This window comes from Labrus mixtus, chromosome 15 (genome assembly GCF_963584025.1).
Source record: "Labrus mixtus chromosome 15, fLabMix1.1, whole genome shotgun sequence".
In the NCBI taxonomy this organism is placed as follows: Eukaryota; Metazoa; Chordata; class Actinopteri; order Labriformes; family Labridae; genus Labrus; species Labrus mixtus.
In genome coordinates this window covers 6101256-6126591 of record NC_083626.1, presented here as the reverse complement: position 1 = coordinate 6126591, position 25336 = coordinate 6101256, and the positions used below count along the sequence as shown (strand labels likewise).

Sequence of the window (25336 nt, the reverse complement as noted above, 5' to 3'; positions counted from 1 at the left end):
AACCAGAAACACTGTCTGGCATTTAGGCCTTTTTTTTAGTATACTAAGTAAAAAAACAATTCATAGGTCCTGGAAACAAACTTAGCTCTAGTCTGGGATTCTAAAAGCACGATTATGAGATAGAAAGAAAATGAAATTTTGTCTGTGTGGAATGTCAGTATTTTATTGTCTTGTTGACTCCAATCTTTTAAGGAATCACAGTCTCATCAAATAAACAGTTAGTTTTCAGTGCGTGTAGTTACCACAATAACATTTACCTCAATCAGAAAATGTATGTCAAATTTGAACATGTATTACTGTCATTTTTAAGGCAGGTGCCCAACTTGGGAGATACTTTATCAAATGTAATACAACTTTATACAAAGGGCTGACTGACTTCAGAACATTTACAGGCCTTTTAGTGATTTCAACGTACAAAAAAAATAAAAACAAAAAACCACTGCATTGAATTATAGTCATCAACCTTTGTGCCTTCCACGATGCAATTAGTTGAGAGCCCCAATAACCGAACATGTACTGTATTCAAGGACTGCTGTCCAAATCCCTGCATGAAGGTTCAATCCATCCAGACATACAAATTAAACTCTTCACACAACAAGTTCATTACGTCTATCCTGCATTGTTCTGACTTCTCCTTCTCTTTTATCCTGCTTTAGTCTGACTTCTCCTTCTCTTTCATGTGCAGGAAGACGATGCTGAAGACGAAGAGACCTGCCATCATGGAGAAGACGCTGGCATAGTAGGGGTAGGCTGAGGGGATGAAACGCTCGTACTGTGTGTGCTGCAGGGGACGCACTGAAACCTGTGGTAATGAAAAAATATATATAGTAGAAGTTAGGCACGTATTACAGCATGGGAGGTCAAAGTAGTGGTTTCACTCACTTAAAATGCATTGAACTACCAAGTCACAATTTTAGAGTAATACAACAAGGCTTTGGGTAGTCTTACATTTCTTTAGATACTTGTTACACCACATTCCTACATTTGCATGTATCACTTTCTATGCATGGAGGTCTCTGTACAGCAGGTAGAAGACAATCCTTGTGATTAACTTGCCTGAGTGGAGGAGTAGAGATGTGTGTATCCGAGACGGTTGTAGTCCACTTTGAACTGGAAGACCCCGTACACATCAGGCAGCGTGAACTGAACGCTATATTTACCTCCTTTGAGAAAGAAAAAACAGTATTTATGTTGGGTACATTTAGGATGTAAGCATTACTTAAAGGTGTTCTCTGACTGCAGCAACATACCATTCTTCTTGAGGTACGTCCTGACGAAGGGATCAATCCTCACAAACTCAAGCTGAATATCATCTCCATCAAAGGGGATCCAGCGGCCCTCAGACAACATCTCAATGACGATGCTGAACTCCTGTGTTGGAAAATTACACACCGATTGAAATATAGACATAGAAAAATATACACCCTGTCATTCAGGCTAGATGTTGATGGTTGTTAAATCAATGAAACATAAAACTCACCACGAGGTCAGTGATTGTGTATGCTGCAGGGGGAGTGGTCTCTCCAACGGGATGATGGGTGACAGCTCCCACCCTAAGGACTCCGGCCTCCTTGAACACCCAGCGAGACAGAGCCTCAGCCAGCTCCATGTTCCCTGTCTGCTCGTACCTGACAGAAACAGCAACAAGAAGAGGAGCCTTTCAACTTTAGGAGTGTGACAACCAGACAAAGCTGTTAGTTCCATTCTAGATTTAACAATATTTTACTTTTTTATCAGCAGGAGGATCAGAATAAATACACACACTACATTCAGAGGAAGGCATTTCCTGTTGTGGTTTGTTTTGGCAGATTGCGTAAGAAACCTGAAATGTCTACATACCAAAACACTTCTAAAAAGCAAAATATATCAGCTGTCCTGTATACTAACCATGCTGCCTTAACAAATTATCTTTAATGTTCCAGTCTTACAAATTATCTTTATGAAAACTTGAGACATATCTCACCAGAGATTTTTTTAGCCGCAGATTCAAGGCAGTCTTTCATGGGCTTTTAAACTGTGAACATCTCAAAAATCTATAAAGACTTGCAAATGCATTTAAGAGATTTTCCCCACATCTACTGTGAAGGTCAAATTAGTATTATTGGTGAAATAAGTCGAAGGGAGCATACATTCCTCTGTGTGCTTTACAGACCCAAGTAACTAAGTTCTTCTGTTTGTAGAGCTCTGCAGGCAGTGTCTACATGATCAAGGATACATTGCACTGCCTCTGTCTCTCTCAGCTGCATGTCTATGGCCATACACTCTGCTTCAAATAAACACAGCTAATAATTAAAGTCTGCCAAAACACTAGACCGTGTATTTTCAACAGATTGGAGCAAATGTCCCAAAGAGACACAAACGACATCGCTGGCACCTGTGGGTGCTTTTCACACCAAAAAAAACCTAACTGGGATACATGGTTGAGATTTTAAATTACACCTTTTCACAGACAAATGTTATAATGACCACATTTCTAAACTGGAATATATAATCCTTAAGGGTTAACAGACAGATGTGATGAACAGTGGAGACTACCTCTCAGACCCAGGTCTGGCCTTCTGCACAGCAGAGTTGAAGAAAGCATCGCTGAAGAAGTCCATGGAGCCGCTGAAAACCACTCTGGCATTGTTCCTGGCCTGCAGGCCGGCAATCAGCAGGGTGTTTTTGCCAACAGCATGGGGGTACTGAAGAGATTGAAAATCAATATTAATGAGAATCAAAGTCAATTATTTAAATCCTGTGTAGTTCATTTGAAATCAAGAGACTTTATGGCTATCAATGACTTTGAAGTCTCCGCTGAGACACTGGAACTACTTGTGAAATATGTCCCTAGTTGTGCAGACTCGTCTTTCATGAACTCATCAGGGTTGTTTGAAAATGGAACATGGTCTACCTGAACCGAAAAGGATCTGTTTTTTATTTTAAAGCTGGGAAACTAACATCAATTTTGAGATTTTTCCTTAATAGAAACACTTTAAAGCTTAGTCAGAGATGAGACAAATAAAATAGTTGTTGTTCCATGTAGATGTCCAGTGGTTTAAGCCCATTTTATGTAACTTGAGGGGCATGACAGAATAGCAGGACACAGGATGCCTTTAATTCATTTTAGGGCAGATATATTCACCATACTGTATAGTGAATAATCTGAAAAGTTACCTGAGAGATTGGTCTGTCAGGGAAAAAGGAGTATGAAGTAGAAGAGCCAGTAAGGATGTCCAGGACCAGAGGGTTTTCTGGGTCAGCCACCATGCTGGGGGGAAGGGGGAGCCATAGCATGTCAGTCAAATATTACATGGTTTGCATTCACAGAGTAAAAAAAAGTTATCTTTGAAATATTGTGAATCAGGTGTGAAATCAAACTATGTCTCGTTTAGAAAAGTACCAAAAAGAGTTTGTGTAAAGTTAATCTCAGAGGATGGTTTAAGGTTATCCAGTAGTAGTACATTTTATTTAAGATATTAACCTTATAAAGTGTAAATAATAAGATAAACAGTGAGTGAATGTTTTTGCTGCTACCTTTCAATATAAACAGTGTCAAAATAAAGACGTATTGAAACAATGATTAAAATGTTATATTTGTCAATAACTGAATATTGGCCAGTAAAGAGATTTTAGATCTTTGCACCCTATCAGATTCTGCACTAGGGTACAGTTGACATCTTGCTTACCCAACACCCTTGAATAAAACAGGCCTGTTGGTGGGTTTGCCGACAATAGTTGGAGCCTTCAGGAGGTTCTCTGGATCAGCGACAATCAGAGTGTGCTGGAGATCAAAAAGCATCATGTGTAAATACAAACAGGTCTAGATGTGTTATAATAAGAGGCTGTGTCTGAACAGACTCTGTTTACCTCTCCGGGGTCAGACAGATCATAGTTGTGATGGTCAATGACTGCAGTCTTTTCCTCGTCAAACTCGATGCCACATTCACTTCCCAGCTCCCTCAGCGGGTCCCCTGCGTAACAGGAGAGGAGCATTAGCACAGGACAGTATTATGGTGTTCATAATGGAAGAGCAAAAGCTTTTGAAATTGACTGACCGATATCTGAACTGGCAGCAACCAGGACATTTCCTCCACCATCAATGAAGGATGTGATCGTCTCCACATTTATATTTCCTCCAAAGTCTGCAGATGACACAAAGAAAAGGATTACAAACACGAGGCAAGCACAACCACAATATTGTTACCTACACATAAGAGTGTGATATTTACCCTCAACTGATGGTGCAAAGATAATGAGGTGGTCATACACGAACTGGCCATATTTGATCAGAGATAGGGAGGGATCATCGGCTGTCTTGAACGTGACGTCAAAGCCTCGATCTGAAAAGACGACAAGTATTGACAGCAACAACGCAACAGTTACACACTTGTTGTTAATGTTTTTGAAGTAAACCGAAGAACGTGATTGTGTAATGCAATCATTTAGAAACTCTACAGTAACATTAATCCCTTTCCTAAACACTTTGTTTGTGATCATTGACAGATGAAAAATGATGCAATTTCTCTTAGTTAGTTATTATATGTACAAGTGTCCAATGACAACAATGCAAGTAAAACAGAAAGTTATATTTTCAAAGATAATGTTCTTTTCAATGTGCACCCTAAACTCTTATCTATAAATGTCCATATGCTAATTTTTAAATAATATAAACAATATAGTTAGGACCCATGCAGTACTTTCCCTACTACTAAAAAGTATACGTGCTTTTAAATCCTGTATGTAAAACAGCTGACGATGCATTGGTAAACTATAGGTATGCCGAATTGAAAAGTGGTCCTGTATCTATGCATTGAAGTTTAAGTTTCTATTGCAAAGCACGTACAATATAATTATTTAGTAAAAATATTTAAATCGCTAAATGCTTGAATGAAGTTTGGCGGAACATACTGTAGCTAAGGTAACATTAGCCTCCTCGCTGTGTTGCATGGTGTTAACCTGGTGAACCTTCAAGGCTCAATATTTCTTTCAAGAAGTCAATTTCACATTACAAGAGGGCTCTGTAACAGAACGGACGATAGTTATGGATGAGAAAAGTACAAATGTCGTACTGACCTGCCAGACTGCGGAAGAAGATTGAATGGGTGTCTCTGATGTTGAGGTTGTCCAGAAGAACCAGCGTTTTACCGTCAGCCAAAGCGCAATGCAACATGGACGCCAACGAGAGGAACAACATAACTTTGTTGTCCATAAGTCTAAACTTCTGTTGGGTCATCATTCCTGTGCGTTTTTTGGATATTGATGAAGAACCGGACCGGTTCGTCTGCATGACTGCTGTCAACGACGCCATTTTGGTGCAGAAGTCGACGTCAGCGTTAGCAGAGAGTTAACTTTGACCCCAAGAATCGAGCCAATCAGAGAAAGTAACGCGTCTCGCTGACTACCGCTCCTCCAATGAGATGACCTCTTTATTATAAGACGTAAAAACACGGAAGTATGGGAAGAAGAATACGAGTCTACTGACTGACAATACAATCTGTATCGTGTTTACTGATTATTTTAAAAGATAAGTGCAGAGTAACTATTAGTATACATACAAAACTGTCAAACCAAAGGCTATACGAGAAGAAATAATACAAAGGCCGGCCAAAACAGACCTGAGGGGGAAATAATACACATGTTCAAAATGTACAAATTCGTCATATTAATAATAAATGATAGTTTTAATTGCCTTACCTCTTCAAGCTTCTATCCGTTGAAAGACTTCTCAATACAAGTTCAAAACTTAATTTGCAGTAAATTAAATCCTTTGATATGAAGTCTAATTTTTCTAGTAACAAAAAAAGCTTGAAAAAAAGTGATCTTTTTCCTGTAGTTTAGTATTTAACAGATGAGACTGTCCATATCCTGACAAAATGTAATCATTCATCACAGCCAATATCAACAGTCATATGATTGGATCAGTTATGTGTTCCTAAATGATGCATCAGATATGAATGCTATTTCCTGTTTAATTAGTTTGATCTTTATACATATTATAAATGTACATACCGTTCATATACTGTATGTTTTTCATATTTTCTTACCTTTGCTATTTTATCTCTTATGTTGTTTTTGTAGATCTTGTGCAATATATGTTGTGTTTTCTTGCATTAGTATGTGCCTTTCTGTTTATGTGCGAATGTCTTGTTATTTGTAGACTCTAAAGGAAGCATCAGTGTTCAACAGCACTTTGAACGCAAGGGGACAATAAAGTGTATCATCAATACGGCATCATCTTTTTTTTTTTAAATAAATAAAAGCACAACAACAGGCTGGTCACACTGTGTGGAGATTCTTTATTTACCAGGTGAGGAAAGAAATGTTACGGATAGTCAACAGGACGTGTTGCAGGTAGTTTTCTAAACAGAAAATATAATCTTATGAAACGGTCCTCATGCCAATGCTACTTCAAGACAGAAACAGAAAGAGCTGAGACTTGTTGACTAGATTCCCACCACGTTTTATCTTGTATCAGAGGTGTTAAGACTTTTTAAGGGAAAACATAAATATACAAATATTACACATGCACAGCATTTACAATGTTTGCTGGTGCACTAATATACATGACGTCTCACTCTGGGAAAAAAAGAGGAAATGTTATTTACCCCCCTATTCATTCACTCCTCCAAACATTCAAGTAGATATCTCTGTATAATAAGCTCTTCATGAAAATACATCAAAGTAGTACAATAAACTATCTCAATATTGACTGTTTAAAGAAATAAATACATATCTCATCTGGGTGACGTGGAAAAATAACACACGTTCTTTCTTCAAGTTAGAGGTTGACAAGGATAGAATCGCAACCTAAATATTTTATACAAAAGACAATGCATTATTCCTGCATTTAGGTCTAAAAATAAACAAACTATACAAAGTATTACAGCCATGTCTGGATGTTACCTCGTCATTCGATCTCATTTCATATTTAAAGGACAGCAAAACATGGTTTGTAACTTCGGTTAGGCGGTTCCAAAAGGTTGTGAGTAATGAATCCAGTTTAGATTTCTTTTCCACATCACTTCAACTCAAGTCACTGGTTGAATGTCCTTACCTCATGTAAAGATTTTTGTTGCATGTTATATTTCATACACCTTTTACAAATCTGTCGCACTATTCTTAACTCTGACATCCCATCTCCTCGTCCTCTCGATTGATCGTTTTTCTGTCTTCAGTGTGGGTTTCCACCTCTCTATCCTCCTCATGAATCCTTCTTCTTGTGATCCTCCTCCACCTCCACCTCCCCCTCCCCCTCCCCCTCCCCCTCTCCCTCTCCCTCTCCCTCTCCCTCTCCCTCTCCCTCCCCTTCTCCCTCTCCATCCTGGGCATGGAGGATCAGTTCTCCTTCCTGGATAACCTGTTCAGCTGTGGGTTGCCATGTGGTGGCAGGATCCCCCTCTGCAGAGTTGGCTGTGGTGTACTGGTAGAAGTCGGAGTCTGCCTGAAACATGACCAAGGCCTGGGCTGTGTGGATGCGTACGTGCTGGGCGAGGGAGCTGGCGTCCAAGAATTTATCACCACAGGAATCACAAGCGTACAAGATCTGGGTGTTTGGGTCTGTGAACACAAGACGATTTGACAAAGGAAGTCATTCATTTATATTTTTCACACTATGTTGATTCTAGAGAAAGACTTTTCCACCCGGACGGTCTGTGAGCTGCTGGGTTATTCAGTTATCTATCTAAGATTAAAGTTAAACAACAATGATAACAGCATGCTTAAATTTGACAACAACTGGCACATTGTCATAGCAACAGCAATGTTAGAAATGATACTACCTATTAAACCTTCATATGTTTCTGATTTAGTCCAGTCAATACTAGAGAAAAATGTTTGTTCATATTTACTGTAATAACTAACACTAACAATAAATGATGTTACATATCTTTCCAAAATAACCACGTTAGTTATTGTTTTAATAACTCTTTAAGAAACAATATGAAGAGGCTTGAAATGTACATGACACATGTTGGTGAACATTACTGACAAAACAAAGAATAAAAAAAAAAATAGTTCTCTCGGTTAATATTTCCAAGATCAAATATGAAAAAGTTTGAATGTCAACTGTTTCCTTTAATGCTCACTTTACTGGAAATTAAAATTTTTACTGCACACAACAGCTACGAAATGTACCGACTGAAGGAAATACTTTGGTCTTATCAAAAGCACCAAATCAGTCAAATCAGTTAAATCAGTTAAATATCTCTCGACGTGATGTGGTTGTTTACTCAACATTCTGTCCCTTTAGTCTGATCATTTATCACAGTGGTCACCATCAACTGGTGGCCCGCGGGCCACATCCGGCCCCCCAAAGCTTCCTGTCCGGCCCCCAGAATATAAATGATCTTGGGTGATTAAACAATAAATATTAAAATGAAATCACACCAACTTCTTCACATCGGGTTGACATCGTTCAGGTTTATGTGCAAACATATTTTAAAGTCCCCCCCCCCCGCTGTGCAATGTAGTCGATGACTCCTGATTTATCATATTCAGTGTTTCCCCTAGGTTTACAGCGTTGGGGGGGGGTGGGGACAAGCCAACACGCCGACAAAAACACTTGAAGGAATCTTGGTGTTCATGCGTTACTTTTAAATACAGCTGTCCTTTTCTATCGGAAAGGTATCCTTAAATTACTTCTTTACCTGATTTCCGACTCTATCCACTATCCTATCCCTACAATAAAGGCACAAAAAGCCCAAAAATAAATCTTAAAAAAAATAAATATATATATATATATATATATATATTTTTTTTTTATATATAGGTAATATATTTTTACCTGACCTTCAAGGGGGGCGGGCTTTGATTATCAAAGCAATCTATGAAAGTCCACATACCAGTCAAGAATTTGTCTGTTCATTGTTTAGCTATTTATTTTTTAGTGTTCACAAATTTATTATGCGTTTATGTAAAAGTTATGGAAATTGCAAATTTTTATGATGAGGTAAATGTTTTATGCATTAAGACTAAAATCAGTCTTCATGCTAATTAAGGAGCTTCCTGCTGTCTTACCTGCTTCTTGCACTTTCTCCACAGCTTTAGTGATTTCAGCTTTCAGAGCCTCAGTCTCATCTACGGACACTGAAGCAGCCACTGGTACGACTGTAAACAAACACAACACAAGGTGAAAACATCTATCATGTAATTCATCTTCATGATTCTTTAATCATTTGCAGAGGTCCAGTGTGCCATCCATCACAGGATGTTTACATTTCCCCTTGAGCTTGAAGATGCTATCTCACCTGTCAGCTGAGCAACAGCGCTTGCTGCCAGGGCTTCTGTCGCCAGGGTGACGATGTCCTCTGTAGTAACGGTAACTATGTTGATCTCACTGTCAGAGGTTGATGCACCAGCACACCCATCCGCCCCCTCGTCTCCACTGCCCTCGGCGAGCACCAGCCGCTTCATGCCGGCCTTGCCGTGGTGGACCGTCTTGACGTGGGAGCGGAGGTTGTCCACACGGTTGAACCCTCTGCCGCATTTATCGCACAGAAACGGTTTCTCACCTGAGAGTGAGAAAAGGAAAGGTCACTTACTAAATGTTCAAGAGGGAAAGCTGCAAAAAAACAGAGTCCCTCCATTACCGTCAGGCTCTGTGATTATGACACTTTCTTTGTTCTCACCTGTGTGAATGATGATGTGCTTCGAGAGGTCGCCGACATTAACAAAAGCCTTGTTGCACATTTGACACTTGTGCGGCCTGACATTGTCGTGATGGCGAATGTGATTGGCGAGTTGACTGGACTGCACAAACCTGTCAAGAGAGAGACAGAAGATATTCATTAAAGCTCCTTTCAGGAGTTTTTTTTGCCGGCTATGAAACAGACTGAAATTAAAACGGATGCTTCTATGTGACCTTCAAAGGATAAAAAGACCTTCATGAAGACTATTGATTAGTTCTATAATATTATTTATGTAAATACGGCTCAAGGGAGGTGTGAGAGGAAGAGATGAACAACACGCTGCAGAGAATGACTTTTTTATTTTCTACAAAGCAAAGATTGTGGATGAGTGATACCATCGACCGTTAAAAAAAAAACATGGTGAGATCTTTTTGTTAAAATACACAACTTGCACATTTACAGGAAAAAATCTGCAAAGCCAAGGAGGTATCACTTTGTCCACAGGAGGGCGCCAAAATCAACACAGACTCAAGTTCCTCACAGGAGCTTTAACACTGACTAGGAATCAAATTAATTGTTTGCAATAAAAGATGGTTTCCAGTAACTTCTAGTGGCAGTTTTTTTTTTTATAATAACATAAATAACAAAGCACCACATTTGATCTGTGATTCCCATAATCCTCCTATCAATATAAACCTTTAACTCCTACAATATTTCCAAACCTTCTTGATAGATAATTCTCTGGTTAATTTCACTCTGAATTAATGATGAGCCTTCTGTTACAGCACTGATTTATTTCCTTACTGACCTTTTTCCGCAGCGATCACACACGTAGGGTTTCTCCCCCGTGTGTTGCCGTACGTGAGCGATGAGCGAGCTGGCCTGGGTGAAGGCTTTGCCACAGATTGGACAGACACACGGCTTCTCTCCTGTTTAAAGACACAATGCAGCATGTTGGGATGTAGATATGTGGGGGACTGAAAATGAAACTTGCTACATTCACATTCTGCAGCTGTAGTCTAAAGTTGATGTGATCACCTGTGTGGATGCGCTCGTGTCGCTGCAGAGCTCCAGGGTCACTGAAAGCTCTCTTACAGTGCATACAGATGTACGGCTTCTCCCCGCTGTGAACACGCAGGTGTCTCTTCAGGTTCCCTAAAAGAAAGAAGATACAATCACATAAAGGTGCTCCGAATAAAAAACTGCAGAGGTCAACTGGCTTCAAATATTGAAAAGACATTATTATATTATTGCCCCCTATAATTTTTTTTATCTCCTTCTTAATAATAACTGACAATGAGTAGAAAACAGTTGATTTGATTCTCATGGCGTCTTTGGAGCCAGCTGACTGTAACAGCGATGTACACAGCCAGACTAAAAAGAGAGGCGTCACTAATGTTGCGATGAGATTAAAATGTGGTTATTTTTACCGCTATGTTTGTAAATGCAAGCAAGAAAGAATAGGGGCAAGCAGTCCTGAGAAACACAAATGTTTTTCAATCCTTTTTAAAAAATGAAAATGGTAATCCTAAAGTTACTCAGATCAAATTCTGTTTTGTGTAGGCAGCTTGATGTACAGTACATCATCTAGTAAAGCCAAAATATGTCGATTTTCTAATCACAATAAAGGAAGAAAAACAGCAAATCCTCTCATCTGAGAGAGTTTTGGTAGAATTGAAATGTTTTACGCACCAAGTCTGGAGTCTTTCAGATGTTCAGTGAAGAAATAAACAACAGCATCTTTCTTACAAATTCAGATTACTATGCAAAAGAAAGAAAGAAAATCACCAAATAAGCAAAGAAACCTTGTTCATCCTGTTCTTACCTGAGGTGGTAAACTGCTTTCCACACTCTTTGCACTTGAGAGGCCCGTCTGTGATGTGGATCTTTAAATGAGCCCTCAGGTTTCCCAGCTGAATAAAACACAACACAATTATTAATGAGGAAACACGCTCTGCAAATATCTGAACACTGAGCTACCAATCCAAATGAATGCATCATGATGGTTATTGGTGCTTAACGTCGAGGTAAACCTTTTCACCTGGTTGAATCGTTTGTCACAGTGGGGACATTTGTTGCCCTTCTCCGTGTCGTGTATCTCCAGGTGTCTCATCTTTGCCGTGGGGTCAGAGAAGGCTTTGTCGCAGAAGTCGCACTGGTACGGCTTCTCACCGCTGTGCACCAGCTGGTGGCGCTTCAGGTTGCCGCTCGTGGTGAACAACTTGCCGCACATTTCACAGCTGTAGCGCGCCTCACCCGTGTGCCGCTTGCGGTGCAGGTTGAGCAAGCTGATCTGACGGTAGCTCTTTCCACACGTGGAGCAGCAGTACGGCTTCAGAGGGCTAGGAGGCAACCAGACCTCTGTTTCAGTACGCAAACCTGACTGAGTGAGCCCCGTGGGCAGCTGAAGTCAAATGTGTGTATCTCACCTGTGTGTTTTCTCGTGAGCTTTACAGGCTGCAGGGTCGGAGAACGCTTTGTTGCAGTCCCGACAGCTGAATGGCTTCTCCCCTGTGTGGATGCGCATGTGTCTCTTGAAGTTACCAGTGTGGGTGAATTTCTTCCCACAATCCTGGAAAATGAAACACATGTGAGTGTAATGTAAATGTAGCAAGCAAGGACTGTTTGTTGGAACAAATGGTGAGATTTGCATTAAATCTTCATGCATCACCAACATGCCCATGATTTATTCATTTGCTTCAGACTGCATGTGATAAGTAGTTAAAGTCTATATTAACCTCCGTTAACAACAGCATTTGGTCCCCCCCCCCCCAGACTAATGTTTCTCACCTCACACTTGTGCGTCACAGAGCTGTAAGGCTTCGACTCGGACCGGCTGCTCATAGACGCTGAGTGAGTTTGTCTGCTGTCTCCCTCGCTGCTAGAATCGACTCCCCCCTCCTCCTCCTCCTCCTCCTCCTGCTGGCTGGCCTCTCCATCTTCCTCCTCCATTCCCTCTTCATCGTCAGCCTCCCCATCACCATCCTCCACAGGGTCGTCCTCCTGTTCTTCAGCCGTCTCTGCCGGCTCTGCTGCCTTCCTCGCGTTTCTTTTCTTTGCTGGGCCTTCGTCTTCGGAGTCATTGTCTACCAGAGAGACGACAGAGAAGTCTTAAACATGTCGTACTGTCCTGGATGTAAGGACACGGACTCGACCTAGTGCACCTTTTATCCTACTTTTTTTTTCATTCTATCAAAAATATTGCCAATTCTTTGAACAGTAAAAAAAAAACTTCCCAAGAAAATAGGGAACATTTTTGGCCTTAAAATCTATTTTTGTTTGATGAAAAACAACAAATTTCATAACACGTGTCAGGTGGAGAGTAAAGTGTGTAAGTGATTATCAAACAGAGAAAACTAGAGCACATTACTCACCAGGTGGGAAGTTCCGTCGCGGGGGTTTTCTGATTCTTCTCCCACGAGAGCTCATGTAGGACGAGCTGCCAGCTGATATCAACTTTGGTGCTGAAAATAACGACAAGTTTAACGTTGTAAGTTTAATGTTGTAATACATCGAGTAAAAAGATCAACATCTGCTACTTCAGATATGTCACATTAAATATGTTTCAGTATTTACCTGGTGTGTAGTCGGAGTCTGAGGGGTCGTCCTGACACCCTGAGGCCTCCTGTGCAGCGCTCTCGTCCTCCTTCTTTACACAGATCTTCTTCTGAGCAGACACTGAAGCACTTTTGGACGGTCGGCCTCGGCCTGACTGGGATCTGTTGGGGTTGCTCTGAGAAGCAGTGTGTTTTGTTTCGGTGGAGATGTCTTTGTTCACGTTTTCTTGAATCTGTGAGGGCTCAGTATCTTCCGAGGGGGCGTCGATAGGACTCTCCTCCTCTGCTTGTAAAGCTACTTCTGCCAAGTCGCTGTCCAGCTCCTCTCCATGCTCTTCTTCGTCTGCTTTTTCATCTGATGAGATAAAAAAAATAATTCATAATCAGATGCTGTATTATCGACTATTACTGGATTTCTGCCTTGTTTTTCAAACGTGGACTGTAAGTTTTTCTTTTGGAATAACATTTGAAGCTAAGTCAGATAAGTGAAGAGCATGAACATGAAATAAATAGTAATAAATAAACAGAGAAGACTGAAGAGATTTCCACAAAATGCCTTTTATGACATTTATAAGAAACATAGATCTTCAGCAACAAGATTGTTTTTCTTCTTAGTTATATCTAACGCCTGACACACTGGACACCGGGTTAAATTTCCTAAAGTATGGAAACCAGACTGTATCTTATCACCTACAAAGCCCTCCATAACCTGACTCCCCACCAACTGTCCAAGCTCCTCCAATGGCACACTCCCACCCGCACTCTCAGGTCTGCTGACGCAAATTTTAATAATGAGTAGAACCCGGAGAGAAGATGGACTCACCAACAGAGAAATCCAGTGTTATGAGGGACGGAGTTTGAGTAGCCATCGACTGATACGCTGAACAGGCATTGACGATTTCCTGCATCTGTAGAAAGCTGGCAACAGTCCGCACGTCTTCTACATTCTGTGGACTTAAACTCAGCTTAGCCGTGTACATAAACTCCAGGACCTGTCCCAAACCTGCAACGATAAATCCACAACACAACAGGTCAAGACACTAAAGTGATGGTTGGTACAATTACTATTACTTAAGTAATGCATCATGACCACAAAGTAACAGCATTAGAACATATATGATGCTATATAAATTCATTAAATTTAAGAATGTGGAAGTGAGCAGAGATGTGTCCACAGGCTGACAGGAACCCACCTGCTGCATTGCTGATGTCCAGATGCACCACATCTTTCTGGTCCAGGAAGAGGGTGCGGAAGTAAACGCTGCAGGCCGCCAGCACAGATTTGTGGGCCTTGAAGTCGACCCCGTCCACAACGAAGGTGCAGTCACACAGCAGGCCCTGCTTGCGCTGGCGGTTCAGCTGCTCCAGGACCTTCCCGCTGTGCCAGGGGAACTCCATCCTCCTGATCGTCTGAGGATGGTGGGGTGCAGGCTCTGTGGATCTCCCTGAGCAAAATGAAGCAATCTAATATGATTCAAAAATTCAAATGATTGACCAGTGTAACCATTCCAGTGTGTGAAATGGAGGAGGGGAAAGTACAGAAACTATGTAGAAATAGATAAAAAGAAGAACTAATACTTGAAGAAATACAGGCTCTGGCTAAAAAAAGGAACTACTAAATACACTCAATACTAAAAACACAAATTTCCCTTCCAAACATCCTAATCAGTTGAATAGCGGATGTCTTTCTATTCTGAAGCTTCGAGCATTGATTGCAATCTCTTACTTTAGGTCACAACCTTTCCTCCCATGTTGAGTTTCCTCTTTCTTGACTCTTTCATCTGGATACACCTTTAATGTTGTTTTCATTATGTTACATCTGTGATGCACACCTGTCTTTTGTGTTATTTTCTCATCCATATACACGGATCCATCTGCTCTCGATGTTGAAAAGTTGCACATAATGGTGCAAAATAAAGGACAATATTTCCCTCTAAAAATAATGATTGAAAAAAAAAAAACAATTTAAAAAAAAGTGTTAATATTTGTAACGTTTTCCAAAGACTAAATAACAAGTACAGTATTGATACCTAAAATAAATACCAAAGAATATTACACTTTCTAGCATGGGTGACATGACAAACAATAAGTTTCTCAGTGTTGTCATTTCATGCTGTCATGACATGTAGGCTTGTTTCTGACACTTTTAAAAGGTTTAAAGAAATAATATTATCCTTCAACGCAAAGCTACTGAAGTGCATTAAACTCACTAAAAAACACACTTATAATAAAAATACTTATAATAAAAAACATCAACTAAGTCTGTTCTATTACAAACAGGTGGTTTAAGGTATATATATACATATATATATATATGAGGGTTATATTGCTTAAATCTCTTCATATTTCGACAAATATGCTCCATATTTATTTTATAAACAAAAGAAGTAGGTTATCAATCCTTTTGAAAATATTGACTATTTTTGTTAATTAAAAAAATAAATATTTGTGTCGTACGTCAATAGCAGTGTGGTCTGCATTTATTTTTTTACAGAAATGTATCAGGCCCCTTCTCCGTGAAAGACCACCAGAGACAAAAACCTCTAACTATTGTAAACAAACAAATAAATATATTTATACAACAGCTGGTTTACTAAACTAAAAGCAGCTAACTTAACAACAACAACAGGATGTAGCCATATCGGTATGGGACTTAACATGACAAATATAAAATAAAAGTATTTATAATTAATATTATTTATGAAAACTAGGTTTATCTTAAAGTTTTGTCAGCTTGGTTTGACGGTGCACTGCATCGATTGCAATTCCTCAATCCTTGTAGCTTTGTTATCAGGGATTAATTTAGCGTGCCTTGACATGCATGTAGTGAAGGGCCAAGATGGCGGGCCGACGAGTCCGGCCTGTCTTCATTGCGTATTGTTTTCACAGCTAGCTCGCTTTTATCTCTTTACGTCAGCGCCATTTTAATAAAAACGGGTCTCTGAATTACCTCCGTGTCGTATCTTCTGAAGTCCGGATGTAAACAGCTGGAGCAGTCGCTGCTGGGGAGTCTTTCACTTTCTTAGGATAAACAAACCCAATCGAGTTTTTCGGTGATCGATCATACCCCGCTCTCTCCATCCAGCGCCATCTTCCTCTCTCTGATCGATTGATAGGGACCGGCCGGATGTACCACAGGAGAGCACGCGCAGTCTGAACACCTGCTGTGTTGACGTTGGCCGCATGGTGGCGCAGTTTGCTCACGTTATAAAATACCTGATGGATTCCCTGCTCTTTATCACAGGATGAAAACTAAAGAGCACGACCCCTTATTTAGCATTTCATGAGATAAATAAGATTCCATAATTATTTCTACACAAAAAACAGACGACTCAGAACCAAACTTAACATAAATATCCCCATAAAGAGCTTTGAAACTTCTTCTCATCGTTCAAATAAAATAAGATAATCCTTTATTTATCCCACAACAGGTAAATTTACGGTGTTACAGCAGCAAAGAGCAAAGAAGACAGAACACAATTTAAAGAAAAAAAGAAAAATTAAAAATGTACAAAAAAAAATGTATAGAGAAGAGGAATGCATCCAAACTTTTGAGCTTTTATGTAGGCCTATAACTTTCCCTTATTTGTTATTTAGGCTATTTGATGTTTGTGTTTAATTATTAATGCTTGTTTGTTGCCTCAGGCCAATAGTAGGCCTTTATTTGAACTTTTCAATCTTAGTTACGCTATGTAGCCTAATGTCTTTATGTGTTCAATGATTTATAAAAGCTGTCTATGATTTAACTGTTTTTTTTAGGCGTGTCATTTTTTGACATGTCAAATTCAAATACGTTTTGTGGAATTATTAGATCACCATTTAAAGCCAAATTTAAATAGGCCTATCCATTCGATTATTTCTCAAGGTAAACCACAAAAAAAACTTATGTGGGAGCCATTAAGTGTAAATGTCCTTTTGAATTAATGTTTTTATTAGACTTTTTGGTGCAACATATTATACATAACATATCAAACCTAAAGGGTCATATATTGAGACATGATTAAAACAAAACTGAGAGGCCAAAATCATCTTTTGTTTATTGAGTATAGTGGATAGCAGCATTTGAACACCTTTTTTTGGACTCTCTTTGTCACTTTCCTTTTTAAAAGTCTCCCTGTGTTTACCTTTATCTATCAGCGTATAATAAAGTTGAAAAATTTAAATGCATACATCCAACATCTCACATGAGATAGATTTCATTTTGGTGCTTTTTGTGCCTTTGTTGGAGAGACAGAACAGAGTTGGAAATCAGAGAGAGAGGAAGAGAGTGGGGAATGATATGCAGGAAAGTAGCCACAGGTCGGAGACATTGTACTTTAATATTGCACAGTGCTATCAAATGAATATTAATGACATTTGCTCCCAGTGTTTTAAGAACAATGACACAGAGCACTCTTAAGGGTGATTGTGCAGTAATGTGTATTTAGCCATGGTTTGAATCCTTCATAGAGCATGTCTCATAAAAAATATTTTACTGACATAACAGAGGACTAAACACCGTTTAATTTCTTCTCTTGTCAAAATGGAAAATATGCGCCATAAATTCCTCTGCACAGAAGTACCCACTTTACTGTTTATTGACTAAACATTTCTTATTAGTAGAGCAGTTGATATATGGTGAAGAAAACAATGTCAAGTCAATCACATTACTATTAGACCTCTATTTACTTTAAAGCAGCTTTTTTTCCCCAGAACTAATATCTCTAACAAATTTAATTTCCCATGTAAAGCATCAGTCAAAAGGCGTACACGTTGCAAGTTGTTTAATGTCAAAGCTGGATAATTTTATTCACACAAATAACAATGTACAATAAATTACAAACATCAGATTCAGAGGTGAGTTAGGAAAAAGGAACTGATTAATTATAATTTGTAAGTAGCTGTACATGTCCAACCCCCCTGTGACTAAATATAGACTGTGTATTCAGATGGACAGAGCAACAGCAGCCTCGCAGTGAAGCCAAAATATTTAAAGCTCCCTCTGCTGACTGGATGTGGTATAGGTCATAAACTCAGCCTCCCCCATCATTACAGGAGTCAAACTGTAACGGCAAAATATATTTTTGTCAAACATGGATTCTGTCGTGAAGTTCAGATATTATTATGCTGATGTATACAGAAAGTGTTAATTTTTCTTTTTTTTGAGTATTTTGGTTTGATGCAAAAAAAGAATGGATGTAACGTCATGATTGACAGCTCAGTTGACAACGGAGGCTCCTGCAGCGTCCTCAACCAGATTAGCTGAGCAGAGGAACAAAAACTAAAAATATAGTCACTGACTTTTCCAAAACCACGAGTGTCTACACAAGAATCTGTTCTGCTGAGGACTGAACCACCGTTAGGGATTTTTGACTTTACATATGTAAGTTAGTGTGCTTTGGCTAGCGGAGGGGGTGTGGCATCAATTCCACGGCTCCAACAGCCACATCCCTTTTACACAGGTGTTGGTTCCAAATTACTTCACCAGCGCAATATGTCATCGCCCATCGCGAGGGGATTGTGGCTTCATTTTTGTACCCTGAAAAAGACAGAGATGTGTTGTCCATAATAATATACAGTCACTGCTCAATACGTTCAGGTGTGACCTAAAGGTGCTGTGAAATGTGATTTAACAGCCATAGTTGAGGTCACAGAGGGAGGACGTGGCTTCATAAAGAACAATGCTAACTCTTTGAGTATTAAAAGTCGGTTAAAGTGAAGACAGGAAATACAGAAAGTTGACTAAAAAACACAAAAACAGAGGTTTCCTGATGTGGATGTCCTTCTCTAGATCTTGATCTCAGTGCGGAAGGTCTGTACGAGCTCGTGTTTGGCCGGGTGTCGCCGGGCCTTGACTGTCAGGGTCCCCTCTGCGCCCAGTGATGATGTCACTGAGGTGGGGTCAACATCCTCAGGGAGTTGGCACTTGTGTGTGAAAGTGTTCATCACAGAACCATCGGTGGCCAGCTGTAACAAACAGAATATTATTCAGGATTTCATTTATTGTATCTAACAAAGTGCACAGGGTAACAGGATATAAGTCTCAGTGTTCTGTCGTTGGAAGACTAAAATATTACTCTAACAGCTATATGACTTGTGTAACCATTCTAAAAACAACTATGTCTGCTCACCTTCTCAGCGTGAACCTCGATCTGGTTGTTAGATGTGGTGACGATGACATCTTCAGGGGAGAAGTCTCGCACGTCAACCGTGAACTGGTACGTATCCCCGAGAGTCTTGATATTTCCAGCTCCACCTAAACGCACATTAACACAACAAAGGCTGTTAGACCCCAGGAGGAAACTATCTGTAGATCTGTATTCACTAAAGTTTCCACAGATTCTTCAGTTAACTCTCACCTCTCAGGTATGATAATGAGAGAGAGGTGATAATTACCATGACTGCAGGTGGTGATGTTTTTTTTATTAAAGATTGGGTACAGACAGATTACAAATTCTGAATATCCTTATTTACAAAATAACATCATGCTATTGAAATATATTTAACAATGTGAAACACTTTGTTCCATGCTGATATTTCAACTACTGAATAACAGAAATTTAATTCTAAAATCAAAATTTCAGGCTCGTTATTTTGTAACTGAAGCTTTTTTTCAGCAACAATTATTATTTTCCTTTGTTGTATTTAAAAAAATAATAATTGACTTTAAAAAAAGAAGCTGCTTGCATCAGATTTTTTGCCATTTCTGGGCAGTAAAAAAAATCTGGGACCATCATTCAGCACACAGTAACTATCATCACCTTATAAAGTTTTACTGGCCAACGTGTAAGTTGAAATAAAATGCTGATTTATGCATCCAGAAGTCACTGAGCGAAATGATCATTAAATCAGGTGTGGAATTTGTCTCAGTATTACAGTAAGGTGCATACAATAAAATAGCAATAGAATAAAACATTGAAAGGAAGAAACCAGCAGAAACTCAAATAATAATAGAAAAAAAGAAACACCAATACAAACAAATACACTATAATATGATATATATGAGAAATAAATCTTCATATATATGGTTGAACTTGTTTTTTGTCCTTTTGATAAATGGATTAATCCAATATTAAATCTCTCACTTTAGCTCTGTTTCAAATACACAAACTCTAAAGATTCCTGATGAACATTTATCCAGATTTTTCTTTTGTTTAAATTTTCATTCTGCAGTTTTTTATTTACTTTTTAAAAGACAAATATTTTCTTTTCCAATTTTGTTCAAATGTATTGGTACGAGTTTTTCTTTCTTTTTTATCTTAAAACCTTTTTAACTTTGTTTTGTTTACATTTTTGTTACCTTCATGAAATACACAAAAACTATTTATAGATAGAGATGCTAATTGTATCTTTTATTATAATTTGGATCACAGGCCCTCTCTGTGTTTTACTTTCCTCTTTAGCTGCTAGTTTCTAACTTTGTCTGTTGTTTAATGCAAAAACAAAAACATTAGCTTAATGTGTGTAAAAGGGGATTCATAGCTATAAGGTTACTGCTGAGCAAGGTGATAATTCTAATGCTAGTTCTCACCATGAACGACATCTTCCCCATCTTAGATTTGATATATTGTTATATACAATTATAAATAATAGCAGGCTTTATGATGAGCATCAAATATAAAATAATATATCCAATAATAAATATATAAAATATAGATTGATCATTAGTCTGTAGAGGACACAGAGGAGAACTTTCTGTCTGCAGCGGCTCTAAGCTCTCTGAAAAAACTAAGTGGTAACACATGACCTCACACTTGTCGCCAGACCCAAATAAGTGCGTTCATCTGTGTATGCATGAGTGTGTGTGTTACATCATTCCAACAGTGTGTGTGTCTCTGTTTTGTGTGCACACCGGTCACCGGGAAACCATCTGGTCATTCCTCACGCAGGCGTCATTGCAGATACTCTGTGTATGAAGTCACACTGCTGGCAGCTCCAGTTCAGCAGTCCCTACCTTCTCTCATGTGTGTGTGTGTGTGTGTGTTTGTGTGTATCTGTGTGTGTGTTCCTTTCTTCTCTTATAGCTGCACCCACCCTCCAGGCTCCTCCACTGCTCCCGTGGCTCAAAAACAATCCATCTCTGCTCCTGACACATGCCCAGCGTGGACTCTGAGTCCATTTAAAGTTCAGATGTCACAAATTCACAGGTCTGTGTGTGCCAGCAGTGAACTGATACAAAACAATTCACACCAGCTCCTCACATTACTGAGCCTGAACAGGGCGCTTAAAAGTGAAAAATATCTTTTTTAATATAATGCTTATTTAAAAATGCTAATTCCTGGAAAACCTGAAAGAGAAAGCTGGAAAGTGCCTTGACTTGAACAAAATACAGCTCCAACTTTGAGTTTTCTTTTGCTCTTGATCTTTTGTTTTTACACCAGTTATTCCGTCAAACAACAGCATGGATATAATCTTTCTTGGAAACACATTTGTCCAAACACATCAACCACACCACAGTCTTCTTGCTTTTTGAACTCAGTCCTGCAATTTCTCTCCGTCCTCTGAACTGCCTCAGACATTTTTTATTATCACTTTATGAAGAAAACCCCCCACGCTTTCAACAAATTCCTTCCAAGCGAGCACATAAATCCACTTTACAGTCAAAGCTGGCGCCTCAACCTGCAGTTGCTCTCTTTTTTTTTTTTTAAACCACTTTGTATACAAAAATGAGTTACAGAGGCTCTAAATGTTCTTCCAACTTACTGGAAAACCCCAAGGCGTCGCTCCCAGGCCCCATGAAGGAGCCAAAGTCCTCAGAGAACAGTCCTCGGCTCTTCTCCATGTATGGGTTACCAGAGGACGAGGAGGTGGATGAAGTCTGGTGGAAACTACGCTCCGATCGATAGGCAGACGAGTTGGTCACACTCATGGATGGCTGAAAGTTCTGGGAGAGGCAGAGGAGGAGAGTGAGGGGAGGCGGAGATATTTCTTCTTCTTCTTCTTCTTGTGGCTGATCTGGGAGTCTTCCAGACGCTAAAATATAAGAAATAATGCACACAGCTCTTCTGTCCTCCTTTCTTTCTATTCGTTTTTTTCTTGTTTGTCTTATGTAATATCACTTAGAACTCCACTCTCCAGCAGCCTCTCACCCTTATATACACCCTTTAGGTCCCCTGAGTGGGTGGGCGATGTGCACGTGTGTCACAGCTCATTGGGAAAGGGTAACAGTGTTCTATATTTATCATGAGACGGGCAAAGTTTTGGAGAGAAAGTTCTGTGGTTGGAAAAAGCTCTGGGCATTGAAGGCCGTTGTGTGAAGATCAGGGGAGAGAGAGGGGTTTAAAAAAGAGAGAGAGAGGCAGAGAAAGAGCAAGGGGAGGAGGGGAGCAGTTGTCATTGCAGACTCATGATCCCTGAAATAGCTCCTCTGATAGTTCTCCCTGTACCTAAGTGCCCGACCAGTCTGTTAATTTCCTGTTTTTTTTTGTATCTTTTAGAAGTTGTAAAACAGGTCATGTGACATCAAAGTTTAGCATCTCATTAAGCATTCACAAAAATCTGAGTGGTCTTTATAAAACATGGACGTGATCTCAGTAATGTCACTGACTCTTCTCTGAAGCTTAGTTTTGAAGCCAAATGATGGCAGTCGCCATGTTGGAAATGCTGACTCACATCGACTTTCAGCTGTAGCACCAGGCAAAGAGAAGGACGCTGAGACGGACCTTTAGCCTCTTAGCAAACAGCTACAACGCACTTGCCTGTCGGTCAGATCATCCAGGACTCTATTATGCATCACTCTTAGCCTTAATGTCATCAAAACGGAGTTATAAAAATGTCACCCTTCATACAGTATGTGCCAATAGAGACATGAGCAACTCAGGCCAAAATCCTTGTTTGTACCAGGCTGTAAACAAGTTTATTTATGCTGTCACAATGGGCATTTTAATATGGGTGTTAATGAGGCTTATGCAGCCTCAAGTGGACGGTGGTGGAACTGCAGTTTTCATCACCACCGCTACATTTTTCAACACCCAATTTGCAACTTGGTGGTGATCAAGTTTTGAGTGACAGTTTCCAGGCTCCACCCACTACAGTCGTGTTTTTTTTAAATGAGCATAGCTTCAAACATTAGCCTATGTTTAACGTTTTAGTTTGGAGCGGTTTTAAGGGTACCGCCACACGGCCGTTTTTTGCCAGGTTTGTCAGGCAAACGGTGAACCAACATGTGTTGCATTTGGAGTCAGAGGAAAACTTTAAATAATCTCGATTTGTCTTTCATGGTGAGTTACAAAACGCTTTGTTAACCATATAAGATTGTCTGTCGGAGGCATAATGTCAAAGTGATAAAGGCTACTTTGATTTCATTTCAAATTTTCTTTAATTAAAGTGCCATCTGAAATTGGATCCACATAAGTTTCCTATTAAAAGGCATATCGTCCAGTTTTTTCACAGCATGGTTTATAATAGTTTTCTGTCTCTCCAATTTTCAGCTGAATCCCATACCTGCTTATTCAATGAGCACACTAAACATCTGAACACATTCACACAAAAGAATTCTCTGGAAAATGAGGTTTTCTCCTGCTGAGTTGAAAGGGGAGAGGAACGTGAGTTGAAAAGTGAAAATGGACGGGCGGGCGGGCGGGTGGCGGCTTGTTTCTTATCTCACAGGATAAGTTGAGAGCAAAACAAAGATGGAAAGAATGTGCTTCAAAACAAAGCCGTCAGCCGGTGCAGGGGGTTTAGTAGTGACATTGCTTTGTCGCTATAAATATCTGAGCATTGCACATGCAGCCCGTCATGATTAGAACGCACTCAGCTCTCCTCTGAAGTCTGACAGCTCATCCATTACCACCCATGTATGGGCTCTTTGACATATTTGAGGTCTGTTTTGTGTTTTCAGTAAACAGTATGTTGCCTATTATTATCACATGACCGGTATGTGACATATAACATATTTACTGAACTACAACCTTAACCCCAAACATAAAGTAGGCTACCAGCCATTGCGGACATCCTTAAATTGTAATTCAAGACAGTTTCCAGTGAACAGACAAAGGTTGCCATCTTTTGTTTTGAAGCTGTGTTTGAAAGGTTACCCAGTTTTCCAAATGACAGCGCACAACCACACAGTGCTATGTGCTCTCAGTCTTATCAGTGCATTGAGCCCAGCTCCCTGCTGAAGGTCTAAATCTAGCCCAGCAACTCACCACCTCCCTCACAGACAACACACTGACCTGTTCCCCCGCCCCAGTAACAACGAGAATACTGATGTGTTTTTCGCTGTCATTTTATTCTAAATGAGATATTTCATGATCTGTCAGTTCAGCCATTAAGGGGCATCACAGTACATTTGAAGGTTCATGTGATGCTACGGGGATATTCTGGATAGTTTCCCTTCCCTGGGTTTTTAACATTCAAATGGAATAATGTGAAAGTTAAACATCACCCCTTGATTTATCGTCTTAAAACTCATTATCAAGATTGTCTTCCTTTTCAATGAAGAAAATGTAGGCAGCTTTATTCCTCCAGCTTACGTGTCTTGAATAAATAAATTATGGATCCGCAGTGAGGGATTTGTGCAGGGAACCAGTGGGGAGTGGGATGAGCACAAATGGGTGACATGATGATAGCTGGACATAAATGACAGGATGTCGGGAGGGGTTGTGATGGGATGGAGATACTGAGATGATGGAGGGACAAAAAAAAGGACATTTTTGTTCTCTTCAGAAAATAGCACATTATTGTGTAAAAGCAAAGCAGAAACCTCTAGTGTTGTAAACTGAAGCCAATGCAGAAGTGCACAAAACTGCAATTCCTAGAGTGTCCATTTGAGGCTTGCTGCCAAAGCCCAGGAAGTCACATACACACCCATTCAACAGAGCCAATTTTGACAGCAGAAACAAACATGTTTACCGTCTGGTGCAAAAGATTAATTTGGTCTAAATAGCTCATTTATTTATCGCCACACACTGTCTGGAGTGTGTTTTATTTTTTATAACTCATCTGTTGTGATTTTAAGAAGGATAAGATATATTAATAATGAAGTGTGTGACTGTTCTGACTGACAGGCGAGCTCGTTATAGCTGTTCATCAGGAGGCTTAAAGCCCGCCTCTGCTCCAGCTCTTTGCCTGTTACTATAGTTTGACCAACGCTACTTTGAGACAACATTTGCAATATGGCGTCTGCAACCGATGGCGTTAAAAAGTGTGCTTCAAAAACCAATTGGTGACATCACCGAGGCAATGTCCATG

General features: G+C 39.7%; 3 protein-coding genes and 1 long non-coding RNA gene across 4 annotated transcripts; 1 reads left to right on the top strand and 3 right to left on the bottom strand.

Annotated features, from left to right (window-relative positions):
- Window positions 1-133: 133 nt before the first annotated feature.
- Window positions 134-5319, bottom strand: ddost (dolichyl-diphosphooligosaccharide--protein glycosyltransferase subunit (non-catalytic)). Its single transcript, XM_061057100.1, has 11 exons — window positions 5056-5319; window positions 4212-4322; window positions 4038-4124; window positions 3850-3953; window positions 3669-3763; window positions 3157-3250; window positions 2536-2684; window positions 1481-1628; window positions 1251-1371; window positions 1062-1163; window positions 134-807 (listed from the first exon to the last, which is right to left on the bottom strand). Exons 1-11 carry the CDS (start codon window positions 5288-5290, stop codon window positions 653-655), a joined length of 1401 nt encoding a protein of 466 aa, XP_060913083.1. The 5' UTR covers window positions 5291-5319; the 3' UTR covers window positions 134-652.
- LOC132989453 (uncharacterized) lies at window positions 656-2264 on the top strand. The gene is made up of 2 exons (XR_009675914.1): window positions 656-807; window positions 1062-2264. It is a non-coding gene; the product is annotated as an uncharacterized LOC132989453 (long non-coding RNA).
- A 939-nt stretch (window positions 5320-6258) lies between the features above and the next one.
- Window positions 6259-16287, bottom strand: zbtb17 (zinc finger and BTB domain containing 17). The gene is made up of 15 exons (XM_061057375.1): window positions 16116-16287; window positions 14359-14610; window positions 13989-14168; window positions 13185-13520; window positions 12983-13072; window positions 12399-12694; window positions 12038-12180; window positions 11650-11950; window positions 11434-11521; window positions 10647-10763; window positions 10417-10537; window positions 9609-9739; window positions 9228-9491; window positions 8998-9087; window positions 6259-7539 (listed from the first exon to the last, which is right to left on the bottom strand). The coding sequence occupies exons 2-15, from the start codon at window positions 14561-14563 to the stop codon at window positions 7184-7186; spliced, it is 2718 nt and encodes a 905-aa protein (XP_060913358.1). The 5' UTR covers window positions 14564-14610; window positions 16116-16287; the 3' UTR covers window positions 6259-7183.
- A 1626-nt stretch (window positions 16288-17913) lies between these two features.
- Window positions 17914-22230, bottom strand: hspb7 (heat shock protein family, member 7 (cardiovascular)). Its single transcript, XM_061057626.1, has 3 exons — window positions 21848-22230; window positions 19276-19400; window positions 17914-19111 (listed from the first exon to the last, which is right to left on the bottom strand). The coding sequence occupies exons 1-3, from the start codon at window positions 22011-22013 to the stop codon at window positions 18932-18934; spliced, it is 471 nt and encodes a 156-aa protein (XP_060913609.1). The 5' UTR covers window positions 22014-22230; the 3' UTR covers window positions 17914-18931.
- Window positions 22231-25336: the final 3106 nt, after the last annotated feature.